Below are 14,404 nucleotides of genomic sequence, written 5' to 3'. Positions count from 1 at the left end.
CTTGTGTAATTTTTAATACTAATCTAACTTTTATAACGGTACACGCTTTTTTCTTTTCGTTGCATTTTTCCTTGTCTTTTTTTGGCAAATTTGATATAGTGTCACATATTTTCCATATATCCACATATTCCACATAAGTTTATGTTAATACATACTATTAATTAATATTTAATAGTTTTTTAATCATCAATACACAATAAAATAATGTTCATTGTAGAGCACCGACTTTTGCCACCTCATCGTTGTCGTCAACAGGCACCTTAACTTTCTCTCAACTCGAAGATTCGATCAACAAATGGACCATGGATCTAGAAGAACAAGGAAAATTCTTCATCAACCAGGCTAAGCAATTAAATGCATGGGATACTTTACTTATATCTAACGGAGAGAAAATTTTAACGCTTAACAGCAGCATCGAAAAAGTCAAACAACAGCAGCAACAGTTAGACCAAGAATTAGACTTCGTGCTGGCACAGCAAAAGGAATTGGAAGAGCTGATTGTACCGATAGAAAAAGAATTGCTGGGGATACCTGTTACGGATATCGACAGAAATCAAATGTAAGTTTTTTTGTCTTTATACTTATTTATTATATTTATGATATGAAATATATGTATATATATATATATATACTCATCTCTGTTGTTTGTAAGACGTTTCCACATTGGCCCTGCAGTTCTTTTAATATCGTTGCTCCATCGTATTTGCGGTCTTCCTCGTCTTTTGGCTTCATATGGCCGCCAGTTCCCGATTTCTTTATTCCATCGGCCATCCGTAAGACGTTCGTTATGTCCAGCCCATTTCCATTTCAGTTTAGCTGCCAGTTCGACAGCATCTTTTACTTTTGTTCTATAACGAATGTTTTCATTGGTTTTATGGTCTTTGAGTGAGATACCCAGCATCTGTCGTTCCATAGCTCTCTGAGTTTTTCTTATCTTCTCCATGTTTATTTTAGTGAATGTCCAGCTTTGAGCTCCATATGTAAGTACAGGTAGGATACAGGAATTAAATACTTTGGTTCGCAGTCTTTGAGGTATATTTTTATTTTTAAGTACGTATGAAAGTCTTCCGAATGCTGCCCATCCCATTTTTACACGTCTGCTTATTTCGGTAGTCTGATTTTCTTTGCTTACCTTGACTTTTGACCCAGATATGTATATTCATCTACGTGTTCTATCTCTGTCCCTTCGATGTTTATCATAGGTTTTTCATCTTTGTTTAACATTAGTTTAGTTTTGCTGAAATTCATTTTCAGTCCTTTTTTAGGGATTCTATGTATAGCTCCTCAATCATCATATTCAGTGCATTCCACGTGTCAGCTATTAGTACTACATCATCTGCGTATCTAAGTTGGTTCAAGTATCGTCCGTTAATAGGGATTCCCTTATTTTCCCAGTCTATTGACTTAAAGATATCTTCTAGTGCAGCTGTAAATAATTTTGGGAGATATTGTGTCTCCTTGTCTTACTCCTCGGACATAATGGGAGATTGTATTCGTTAGTCTTTTCTATTAGGATTTTTAAAGTATATAGATGGTCACAGGTGCTGTACCCTTTTCTAAATCCGGCTTGTTCTACTGGTTGATATCTGTCAAATGTTAACCTGTTTGTAATAATCTTTGTAAAGGTTTTGTAAAGTTTTGTAAATTTTAACATTTTTAAATACTTTTCAGGTACCAATTTTCGGAAATAGTCGATTCACAATTAAAACAGATGTCTGATGATTTGAAAGAGGTTATTGAACACATAAACGAAGCCAACAAAGAGGAAGAAGCAACAAATCCAGTAAGTAAAAAGTACATTTTTGAGTATGCTATGGTATCATTCTTGAATAGTTTAATAAAAATAGTTTAATAAAAATATAATTTCCCATAAATAACTTCACAGGTTCAATATGAGTTTTATTACATATACAAGGTGAGCTCTCGCTATTTGATGAAGTTTGAAATAGATGCATAACTCTTTAAAGAGCTTAGTTGCTAAGATATAGAAATATAAAAATTGAAAATTTACTATAAAAATTTACTATCAAAAACGCTTATAAAAGTGATAATTTTACATCAATTATCTCTTCAAAAATACAATCAGTGGCGCTATCACCATTCGTGATAAGTCGAGATTCCAATAACTTTCATACCAGCATTTAGGGTTATTTCCCTAAATGCTGGTATGAAAGTTATTGGAATCTCGACGGGTGGTCTATTGTCACCATTCTATCAACGTCGTCTCTCCATGCTCTTTTTTTTACTCTAGACCATTTTACAATGTCTTGAATGTTACGCAGGGTCCTGATATCGCTACTCGTCACTCTATTTCTAAGTGTATTGCTAGTAATTGATCTTAATTTGATCAGTTCTATCGTTCTTAGTAGTTACTTAGTAGTGGTTGTTTCTGTGGCGTAGGTCGTAATGGGTCTTACAAAGTTTTGTAATTCGTGTTTTGCTTTCAATGCTCATATATTGGTTTCTCGATATTACATCCCAGAGAAATCCTGATTCCCTAGCCGTTGTTATCGCTTGTAGATTTATTTATTGTTTCATATTTCTATTGCTAGTAATATTAGCGCCTAGATATTTGAAGCACATGAGTTGCCCCACAGTACTAGATCTGGGAAAACTGAGAAGGCCTGAAAAGAAAATTGAAGAAGAAATACAGAGGAAGCTGACTGAATATGAAAAAAATTAAAAGAAATCATTAGAAGACCAGTGACACCTAATAAGTAGAACCACATTAACTGCAGCAAAATCGATGGTATGAACAAAAAAAGGAAAAATGACCAATGGTTTGATGATGAGTGTAAGGCGGCAATTGAAGAACGAAATGAAGCACATAGAATATATTTTACTAGAGGAATTAGAGAAAGAAAAATGTTATTTGAAAATAAAAGATGAATAGCTGATAAACTGTGTAGACAAAAAAGAGATAACACAAACAAACAATTAATAGACGTGGAAATAAACTAACGAGAAGACAAAACATGGAATGCATATAAATTTATCAAACAAATAGAACAATGAAAATAAAATGCGAAATAACCAGCAACAAAGAAATTAAAGAAACTTTGAAAACGTATTTTGAAACACTACTGACCGAAAACTCTCACAATGATGATGTAGAATACACAGAACATGATCTAGTGGAAGGGGCAGAAAATGAAGAGAATGAAATTACAAAACCGCCAATGATAGAAGTGGTTGAAAGGCCAATCAAACTGCAGAAAAATAGCAAGGCGTCTGGATGTGCTGGAATACATATTAACTATTATACCGACTCCTTCTTTTGCTCTGTGACCCTGTGGTACTCCGGAATAATAGACTATATTTCTCATTGATATTGATGTGTCCTTTCCCTATCTTTTTTGTCTCGCTTATTCCCATTATTTGTACGTTCATTTTTTCCATTTCTTCCGTAGCTTCTATTTCCTTGCCGGTCAGAGATGTCACATTCCATGTCGCTATTCCTATATGATTTGTCTTGTTAAGATGTATTTCCTTATTACTGTATTCTTCTTCTTCATTATTGGTGTTAACGTTGATTTCATGCTCCCTGGTTTTTGTATTAACATTAACAACGTGACATTTGACGGTTCTATTATAGCTAATATTTGGTCAAAATGAATCATTTGCTTATCTTCTACCTACGGAAATATGTAACTCTTAGTAATTTTACTGGATTTTTTGGATTTTTTTAGTGCCGATATTGTAAATAAAGTTCACAATTATAAAGTCTTCAACTTTGACTTGTATTTTTTCACGCAGTTTTGCAAGTTGCGTGTTCATCTCTGTTTCGTCCGAGCTCGCAAGGCTTTCGGCTTCGGCTTTCGTATTCTCTTGTGAAAAATGCAACTTTCTTGAATAATCATCTGAACTTTGTTGGGTGTTTGAACTGACAAACTTAGAATCGTCGGATTCATCATGAAGAGACAGTGTGTTACTGGAATTATCATCGGAAGAATTCTAGATTTTTTCTTTAACTTATTTTCTGCAGTATTAGTTTCGCCAGTTTTTAATTTCTCAACTGTTTTGGGTTGTTTTATTTTCCTATTCTCAGCTTCTCTGAAGCTAGCAGCCACATCTTCTATCGTTACTACCTCTCCGTACCGCAGCTGCTTTAAACGAGGTATTGGTTTTTTTTACGACTTGGATTTCACTTGTCAAGGATCTTTTTTCACGAATTGCTTCAGCAAAGATTTGGATAATTGCAGAGGTTGAACATGGAATAGAAGATTCAATAACAGTGGCTGGTAATGATGGTAACTCAGAAGGTCCAGTCTTTTCCAATTGTGATGCTGATGAATCTGAAGGGCCAGGTCCTTCTGGTTCCGGAACAAAACCAACAAATGAATTTGAATTTCCAGTTTCTTGCATTTCTGGAGCAGGTTCGATAACAGAGCTGACATCACTTTTCCGTTTTCTTTTCTGATAAGCTAGAAGCGCTATTGGATCAAACAAACTTTCTGGTAAACGCCTTCGATTTACTGGACAAATTCATGTGGTGATGAAACCTACGTCAATATTTGGTTTTGTCATAGCTTCTACCCAAACTAAGCCCAAGAGTTCTACAAAATCACGCTTTTGCAAACACCCCGTTCCAACTCCAATATTGGCCTTACCAAACTCCACCAACTTTCGGTCCCATGCTTTTTTCACTGGACCAAATACACATTTACGGGGTTGAATTTTGTCTGAGATGGCTAGGAAATTTGATAATTTGAATATTAGCCTCCATAGCAAGTTCTATTATGCGTAGACATGGGGTATAAAACAAGTTTACAGCCAATAAAAGAACTGTGGTTCTTCCATCTATCCATTTGGCGCTGTTGCGTACACTGTACTAGGGTAAACAGCAGGTGATGATCCAACGAACCTGGACCGCAGCTTCTTTGAATATAATCATAGGTGGAAGTGTTGTGCCAACTGCTGCCATACATGCCAACGCTGTGGTGTTTTCTCGACCTGAACCCCCGCTAACGCGACTCAAGGTATTTCCTCTGAATCCTATGCCACGGACTTTTGAGGGATCCGAACTAAATCCAGATTCATCAGCATTAAATGTAAATGGTGGTAGGATATTGTTAGTTGAAACTACTTCTTCTAGTTTATCAAAGAAGTCATAAACTACTTCTGGGTTTCTTGCTAACATTCTTGACTTTTGGAGATATTCAGCTTTCTTAAGGTTAGCCTAGGACGGCGGGATATAAACCCAATATACCAATCGTGTCCAGGTTTTCCATCGTTAAAGCTTGTTTTTATTTGATTTTGTAACACGTAGCTCTGCACTAATTGAAGCAATTCATCTTTTGAACAAGGATAGCCAATTTCGATCGTTCCATGAGACATTAGGCAATATCATGTTCCACTTCAGGTGTCAGAATAGGATTTCTTTACCACCTAGTTTTCCTTCGGCAATTTTACGACCTTTTATTCGATTGAGATGTTAGAAATCAGTATTCCGTAAAGAGCAGAAGCTTGCCGATATGTTAAATTATTGGTTGAAACGTCAGTCAGTGCTTTTTGTAAGTTGTCTTCTGCTGAATATAGCCACGCCGGTCTCTTCTTAACATAGGTTGCTTAACAAATTCTTTGGGGTAAAAGGAAACATGTTTTCTTTTACCCCAACCATGTGTTTCGTGGGTTATGTGGGTAAATGAAAACACTTCCTAGTTCCCACTTGAACAGTAAACAGATCATGTGTTTACCATGGTACATATTAAGACTAACAATATAAACTATGTAATAATGAAAAAGAGGTTCTTTGATTCGTTTGCTTGGTTTGCTCGTCAAATTATATTGTAGTAAATAATTTAAATTAGCTTACCTCCGCAATAAACGTTAACCGCCATGAAATATTATAGAATGTTAGGAGCAATGTTGCTGCTACAAATAAAAGGCATACTGCATATTAATAAGAGGGGATATTTGAATAGAGATTTTGAGTTGTTTTCATTTACCCCTAGTTTCCATTTCCTCTGATTGAACCTACAACCTCTCGCAGGTAAAACCATCGGAGAATATCAGGCAGGGAAGGTCAACCACCGACCAACTGTTTACGGTTAAGCAGGTCTTAAGCAAATCCTGGGAACATGACATAGATGTCTATAATATTTTCGTCGGTTTTACACAGGCATATGACTCAATAACCAGGGCTCAAAATAAAATTGTGATATTTGATTTCTCGCAGTTCGTTGAGGAATACTTATATTTTAACATTTTAAATTATTTCTTCAACACACACTTAATAATATAATTTTCAGAAAAATATATATTGTTGATTAATTGGTAAAACCACATATTATCAAATAGGCTTAATCCCAATTTATAATAGTTAATTAAATTCTAATTCAGAAAAATAAAATTGTGTTTCATATTGTTTTATTCCAATTCATATGCGTCTGGGATAGTATAGTTATAGTATTTTTCATATAAAAATGCGTGCACGTCATTCAAGATTTAGTACGTCAAAACCCCACAGCGTTGCCAAAACATCAGAATAGTCAGTAAGTGAGGAATTTTTAAAATGTCAATTATTTGTCACACTATTATATTAACAGTAAATACACTTAGTTTTAAGATTACTGCAACACACTTAAATACATAAGAAAACATTTTAATACAAAATTAGATATTCTAAATTTCAAACTTACCACTTTTAGAGCATTAATAATAAAAACGTCCCGCCATTATTTCTTGTTTAAAATAATCTATCTTATATGAAAGCCTATCAGCTTTCTACAGACTATTTAGTTGTTTTGGCATAGCACAATCACAATACACAATAATAATTAGTTTTTAACGCTATTAATCTAAATTTAATATGTATTTATAAATACAATTTATTAATATATAATATCATCATCATCAGTGGTGCTACAGCTCTAGTTGAGCCTTGACCTTCCCCAGTCTATTTCGCCAGTCGATTCTGTTCATCGCCAACCGTTGCCAATTTGCCGCGCCGATTTTCCTTGCGTCCTCGTCCACACCGTCCCTCCATCTCGATCTCAGTCGTGGTCTGCCTCTACTCCTATTTCCCACTGGGACCGATAATAGAGTTCGTCTGGGTGGGTAATTTTCATTTGCTCTTGACACATGTCCAGCCCATCTAAGCCTACCTATTTTTATGAAGGATATTACATCTCTAGCATTTACTATTTTTTTATACCTCTCGTACAATATATAATATATTATGATCAAATTGTGTAAGAAGTCAAAACATAAACAAAATTCTTACTCTAAAAAAGCGGCAATACTTTTAACAATTTTACCACACGCTGAACTGTCAAAAAATTTGAAGTATTCCCATACCCCAGTTGCATATAATTGTCTAATATGTTTAATTAAAATTATTATTTTGTGGAATATTAGACTTAAAGAGTTATTTCATAAAATTTATATTATTAATATTAACAAATGTTTTTGGTTATTTAATCAATATAATTCTAAAATTCCCAAGATAATGGTGATTACATTTTTCTGATTATTATACCATGTTGTCGCCTATGAAAGATCGAGCAGTTCCGTATGGATTTCGTATTATTAGCTGTGTTAGGAAAATTTGAACTCTAACTTTGACGTTCTGGAAATTTTAAATATAAGTGACGTCACTGTATATAAATTGTGACGTGCACGCATTTTTATATGAAAAATACTATATAAGTTTTAATAAACCTTCCTCTAATTTTCAGCTTTACAAATGATCTTCGTATTACAGTATAATTTTTTGTGTTTCAGCTAAGCCAAATCAGTCGCATATTAAATGCGCATATGAATTCCTTGCAATGGATCGATAGGAGTACAGCGCAGATTAGCTCTCATCTAGAACAAATTGGAAAAATGCAAGACTCAAACAGGAGAAATCATTCTTTTAATAATTCCATGAACTTTTAACCTTTTTACTTTGTGTTTCTTAATAAACGATTATTTGACTATTTTTATGTATAAAATATTGCCTTAATAAAATTAAAATCAAATTAGGTGTTTCATTTTTAAATATCGTTCACCCGTTCCTTCTTAGGACATGTAATAAAAAAGAAAACACTAAATTTTGCAATACAAGTTCGTTTCTCGAAGGAAATCTAGTACATTCTGAACAAGTTCTAATTGACTGAGGATAACATTTGTAAGACTATGTATAGAGTATTTTTTTTTGTTCTTGCTCGTATTTGACACACTGTGTAAGAATATGTTGAACGTAACAACAACTTGGAAACGTAACAAAGGAGAAGAGACGATTAGGAGTAGAATATGTGGGTTTTAAAAATAAATTGGCAAAAACTAAAGGAGTAGGTCTCTCGTACAATAGATTATGTAGGTTTAAATATACTACTAATGTACAGGATAATCTAAGAACGCAAATATTTAATAGTTTCTGGAAATGCCAGACAACCAAAGAAGACAATTTATTGCACAAGCAGTTGATGTGGGTACTGTTAGCAGAAGACGTCCAAGAAATGACAATCAAAAGGACCGAAGACAGCATTCTTACACTTCAACTCTTCTCTCAAACGGATCTAAAACAATGGTGTGCAAGTCATTTTTTTTAACTACACTTGCCATCTCTGAGAAAATAGTCAGAAATTCAATAAAGAAGAAAATTAATGACGCGGCTGGGTTGGGCAGTCACCATGTACCTAACTACCACATTCTAGAAGAGGCAAAACAATTGGTTATGGAACACATAAATTGTTTCCCAAAAATTTGAAAGTCGTTATTGTCGCAATAGGTCTGGAAGAGAATATTTAAATCCAAAACTAAACGTAACAATAATGTACAAATTATATTTAGAGTGGATTAATGAGTATGCAAAAAAACTTGCTGTAAAGAAAAGTATGTACCGGGAAATTTTTCTATCGAGTTCAACCTTCATTTTAAGCCCCCTAACATTGATACATGTGATACCTGCGATAGTTTTGAAAATAAGCGAAAAGAGGCAGATCCTAATGGAGTTGAAAATATTTTGAAGAAAATGGCAGATCGTTTGAATGACGCAGAAAACAGATAGAAGTTAAAAAGGCAGAATAAGATGAGATGCAAGCAGAATTGAAAATAAATCGTAACAATGCTGCATTTTCAAAAATACCTCCTCACACCTATAACTAATGGAAAATCGTTTTATTTGAAGCAGTTATGGACGTTTAATTTTACCGTCTATAATGATAGTCCACCGAGAAATCATGGGGGTTACACATAATATTGTTGATGACATCAAAACGACACAACTCAGATGGTACGGACACGTAAGGAGAATGCCGGAGAATAGAATACCAAGACAAATTCTTGAATGGCAACCAAGAGGTAGGCGAAGACCAGGAAGGCCTAGAAGAAGTTGGAGAGAAGGAGTTGATAAAGAAATCAGAGAAAGAGAACTGGAGGACGATCTATGGAACGATAGAATGAGATGGAGATTGGAAATCGGAAGACGCCGAAGAACGTTGTAAACCGACATTATATATATATAATGATAGTACTGTCGAAGGTTTATGCTTAATGTAGGACGAGTCTATTGCAAAAAGGGGTGGCAGCAAGATAGCTTCCGCTGCAATATTGCGGTTAAAACATTTACCTTCTACGACAGAAGAGGTAACATTTTGGTCAGACAACTGTTCTGGCCAAAACCGAATTTTTTTTTATTTTGTATATATATGTTGACTGTCAATAACACCTCAGTAGTTAGAATTCATCATAATATTTAGGTACTCAAGTAACATACACATAACGAAGCAGACAACTGCATGCATGCACTGATTGAGAGGAGAAGAAAAGACTGCCTACTATGAGTATTTCTGTACCCCATAAATGGACCCAGTTTATAAGGACCTGCAGTTCTTTAAAACCGCTTATTGCTTATGAGCTGAAAACAAGTGACTTTTTTAACTTTGAAAAAATGGGCAAAGAATCGACAAGTACGTTTATTAATAGGAAACGGAAGACAGACAATGAACCCTTTCTATCCTCTAAAATTGTGCACTTGAAAGTCGAAAGAGGCTACCCTGGCATTGTTTTATAAAACAACATTTTAAAAGGAAAATGAGAAATTTTCTCGATGGTCTCCTGTCAATGATATTGGATCAAATAAATAATGAAAAATCAATTCCAATTGATAGTTCAAAATATAACCACCTAATGGAATTGCTAGAATGGGTACCATCTATTTACTATTCCTGCTATAAATCTTTAAAAAACAAACAATAAAGTTATCATTAACGAAGAAAATTCTTCATTATCTTGATGAAGATGTCTTCCTACCACTCAAGACGTGATTTACACAATCGAACCATTGTCGCAATATAGCTTGCCTTCTTCCCCACAAACTAAGCCATGACCGCTACCTACAAATTGCTGAAATGAGATGGTGAGGACTATCATAAAATCCATATTTAACACCACTACTTTCTCATAAAAGCCCACATTACGAAACATCAACTTTAAGCGATCAAAGTAATTTATCTGCGGAAAATCCTACAATAGATCAAATTATGGTTTTTCCAAAATACCCTGTCTAAGTTTCTCAAGCACTTTCAAAACAGAAAAGTTATTAAAATATGTTTTATATAGAATCACTTCTAAATGAGAACTTGTTAGCCCTAACTTCAATCAGATTCCTGCTATTATCAAGGACTCTTACATAAAAAATGCATAATTGTATCATAATAGATAGAGAACAACAACACATCTGTACATACTGACCTAAAATCATATTTCAAACAAAAACTTACTGACATATTATATCAATAAACTTGGAGGTACTTATCCAAGAAATATCAACATACTTAGAAGCTGTAAATAAAAAACAGAAAAGAATAATAAGTGACTCCCTTTTCTCCGCATCGGTCATACGCGATCTACCCATCACTATTTACTTTAACATAAAAATAAACCTATGTACTGATGTGTAATAGTGAACTAACGGTAAAAAATATGTTACTACAGTGCCCCAATCAGTCAAAACCCGATAAAAACAACATTCCAAAAAGTGTTCTAGAAGAAAACAGCTATAAAAAAACTATTTTTTTTATCTTACATCTTATCTTGTATTACTTCTGTATCAGACAAGAAAATTATTTGGAGTGTGTATATCTCCCTGCTAATTACTATTTTTTTTATAGTAATTGATGTGGGTTTACTTGTTAATTAAAAAAGAAGAGACAACCAGTTAACACCAAATTCTATGCGGTGCTTATTTCCACCAGAAGGAACCTAAGTGTTAACTTTCAAGGATCTGGGACTTTTGGTTTAAGAAAAATATAAGCTATAATAAGATAAAAAGAAGAAAAAGGATACCTATTAGCGACACATTGTATACAGTTCGCTTACTCCAAGAGAATTCGATATACTAAAGTTCAAGACTCTAGGAAAATTAATTCAAGAATAATAAAAATAAAGTGGGAATACGAAGAAGACTCGTGAACCCGAATTAAAAGTATGTTCTTGCTTACACCAAGACGAACTTGACTACCAAATTTTAGGACTATGGAACTTTTGCTTCAAAAAGGAATAATCGTATAAAAAGAAGAAAAAGACCTACTGACCCCATATTTAATAGAGTTCTTCCCTTCCTTACTTACGGTTATTTTATAAATACATGTTAGTGCATGTTACATATATAAGTTACAAGAAGACTTGTGTTTCAAGAACAAGAAAAGGCATAATAATTTGAAACGAAGAAGAAGAAATCTAAGAGAATTGCTTTCACTAAGAGGACAACTTTTAAAACTCCAGGACATTGGGTTTAAGAGAAAAAATAGCATAAACGTTAAAAAGAAGTCCAATACTCTTCTCTTTATTCCTTAGTTCTTTCTTAACCCAAAAGGAACATATGTATTAACTTTAGACCCTATTAACTTTATTTTTCTTCAAGTAAGAGAAGAAGAAAAGGTATAGTTTATAAAAAAAGAAAACTTATTGACCTTAATTGTACTATGTGTAAAAATACTACTAAGAACGAAGAAGAAGACATGACAATCCCAAAATCAATAGGGTTCTTTCATACACCAAATATGTATATGCCAAGTTTTAAGACTTTAGGAATTTTAAGGTAAAGAAAAGATTTAAGAACACGAGAGAGAATGAAGGAGAAGATATGTCGATATCAAAATCAAAAGATTATTCTTATACCATGGAAAACTTATGTGACAAGTTTGAGAACTCTAGAAGTTTGCTTTCAACATAGTTAATAGGCCCAATAAAATTAAGAAAAAAAAAGAAAACCTGTTAAACCAAAATTGACAAAAAATACAACAAAACACAAAAAAATACGAAAAGAAGAAGAAAACAGTTTATTTATATTATATTATTTATAGTACATTACAATAATCCAACTTACTGTTTTTTAGTCTTCAGTTTAATATACAAACTGACCTATCATCCAAAAAAATATAAAAACATGAAAAACTCACCAGAAAAGAATTTAATTTTACAATTCTGTATGCGTTTCATGTGTAGCTGCGGTACATATTATCGGAGTGCGTCATCCTATGCGTCATCCACTGGAGTGTAATACTTTCCTGCTGGAGACTGGCCACTAACCGAGGGGCCTCTTGAAGGTGCACTCTTTATATTCCTGATTTGCATGCTGGATTTGTACCGGTTGATTTTATTTCGGTATTGGAATTTTGTGTGCGTCCGAGCAAAATTTAGATTTTTGGGGTATTATATTTTTTAATCTTATTTATTATGGGATAAGGATAGGAATCTTGGTGGTGATTTGAATGGACATATGAGTAGAGAAGGAGCGAGAATAGAAAAGGGTTCATGGAGGTATGGTGATGCTAACAAGGCATTAAGAAGAAAATAGTGTGATTCACTTTACAGTGGCATGGGATTTGACTGTCATTAATGCGTTCTTTAGGAAGACTAAAGATCAGTATGTTACCTATAGTAGCGGGGAAGGGAAAGTCAGGTAGATTTTGTGTTGTGTAGAAGAAGTCAGCTAAAAGAGGTTACCAACTGTAAAGTGATAAAGACAACAGTAAAGTTGTGGTGCGAGTGGAAGAGGAAGTGCTAGAAAACATCTGGTAAAGGACCTCCTATAGACAAAGAAACTTGATGGTGGAACGATGAAGTGCAACAGAAGGTTAGAGGAAAGAAAGAGGTATGACAGGTCTAAAAGAGAGGAAGATAAGGATATGTACAAGGTAGAAAAGAGGGAAGCAAAGTGTGCTGAAAGAAGTACGTAAGTTTTTCACTGATGGTTGGTTTGCATTAAGGCTCTTCACTAAATCCCTACCTGTTTAATCTTGTTGTGGATGTACTGACAGAAAAAGTAAGGAAGGGGGCTCCTAGGTCAATACTATTTGCGAATGATATCGTGTTGCTAGTGTAGAGCAAAGAAATGTTGGAGGAGAAGTTGGGGTGTTAGAGAAGGGCTATTTAAGAGGGTGGACTTAGGTTTAGCAGGTTGAAAACTGACTTTATGTGGTTGGAAGGAAGAGGAATGGTTGGGTGTATAGAATCGCTTGGAGAAAGGGAGTAGAACGACTAGAAGCATTTAAATACCTTGGCTCCTACATAATGGAAAATGTGGCACTAAATCGAGAAATTGTCCACAGGATACAGGCTGGTTGGTTTAACTGAACGCGAATGAGCGGGGTACTTTGTGATTGAAAGAGGACTGAAAGAAAATATATAGAAGAGTGTGGTGAGACCTGCGTTGGTGTGCGGCGATGAAGTGTGGCCTGTAAGTAAGATTCAAGAAAAGAAGATGGAGGTAGCTGAAATAAAAATGTTACGGCGGATGTTAGGTAAGACTAGAAGGGACAGGATCAGGAACGACTTATTAGGGAAAGAGCCGAGGTGACTAAAGGCTCAAAAAAAAATCAAGAAAAAATACTGCAATGGTTTGGTCTATTAGACATAGGGATGAGAACTATGAATGAATAAGTGTTTTACCTTGTTTAGGCTTTGTCGCCTCTTCAAGGTTGGGGTTTTTTATTGGGTAAACGTCAATCTGCATATTGCCGCTCTCTGGAACTAAGTGGTGGCTGTAAAGCAGTAATGTCAGAAGGATTTCCTGACTTTGGGTGCCAGTTGGACAAAGCCCGCAACTAAGTACAGGTTCTGTTGGGAAAACGGTCCTTTTCAGATTGTTGGCCTTTTTGTTTTGTTCGGTTTAAACGCGTGGAGGATAGCTGTGTCTGTGTCCTATACCTAGGATCAGGTGTCGTTGTGCAATGAAATTGGGAAACCAATCTCCCCCTGTCGTTGTGATTTTAAATGCGACTCTTAAGGAGTGTACGGGGTGCTCACTGTCTAGTGTTTGGTATGTGTGGAGTGTGCGGGCTTGTGTAGTTATTGGTTGTGTGTTGTTGGCTTGTTTCTTTTTTGGTGTTTATATGTTTATGATTTGTGAGCTTGGGTGGAGGTAAAGTGTATGTGTGGGTAAATGATAACTGTATATATGAATAATGAATGT

At 34.6% G+C, this 14,404-nt stretch overlaps 1 protein-coding gene across 1 annotated transcript in view; it reads left to right on the top strand.

Annotated features, from left to right (window-relative positions):
- LOC140442636 (uncharacterized) overlaps positions 1–7,964 on the top strand; it is a 40,382-nt gene extending 32,418 nt beyond the window's left edge. The window contains exons 7-9 of the mRNA XM_072533641.1: positions 218–559; positions 1,672–1,783; positions 7,726–7,964. Coding sequence (XP_072389742.1) covers positions 218–559; positions 1,672–1,783; positions 7,726–7,881 — 610 coding nt within the window. The 3' untranslated portion in view covers positions 7,882–7,964. The remainder of the gene's footprint in view (positions 1–217; positions 560–1,671; positions 1,784–7,725) is intronic.
- Positions 7,965–14,404: the final 6,440 nt, after the last annotated feature.

This window comes from Diabrotica undecimpunctata, chromosome 6 (assembly GCF_040954645.1).
Source record: "Diabrotica undecimpunctata isolate CICGRU chromosome 6, icDiaUnde3, whole genome shotgun sequence".
NCBI classification, from domain to species: Eukaryota; Metazoa; Arthropoda; class Insecta; order Coleoptera; family Chrysomelidae; genus Diabrotica; species Diabrotica undecimpunctata.
Note: the sequence above shows the minus strand (reverse complement) of the source record. Positions and strands in the feature narration are given on the sequence as shown.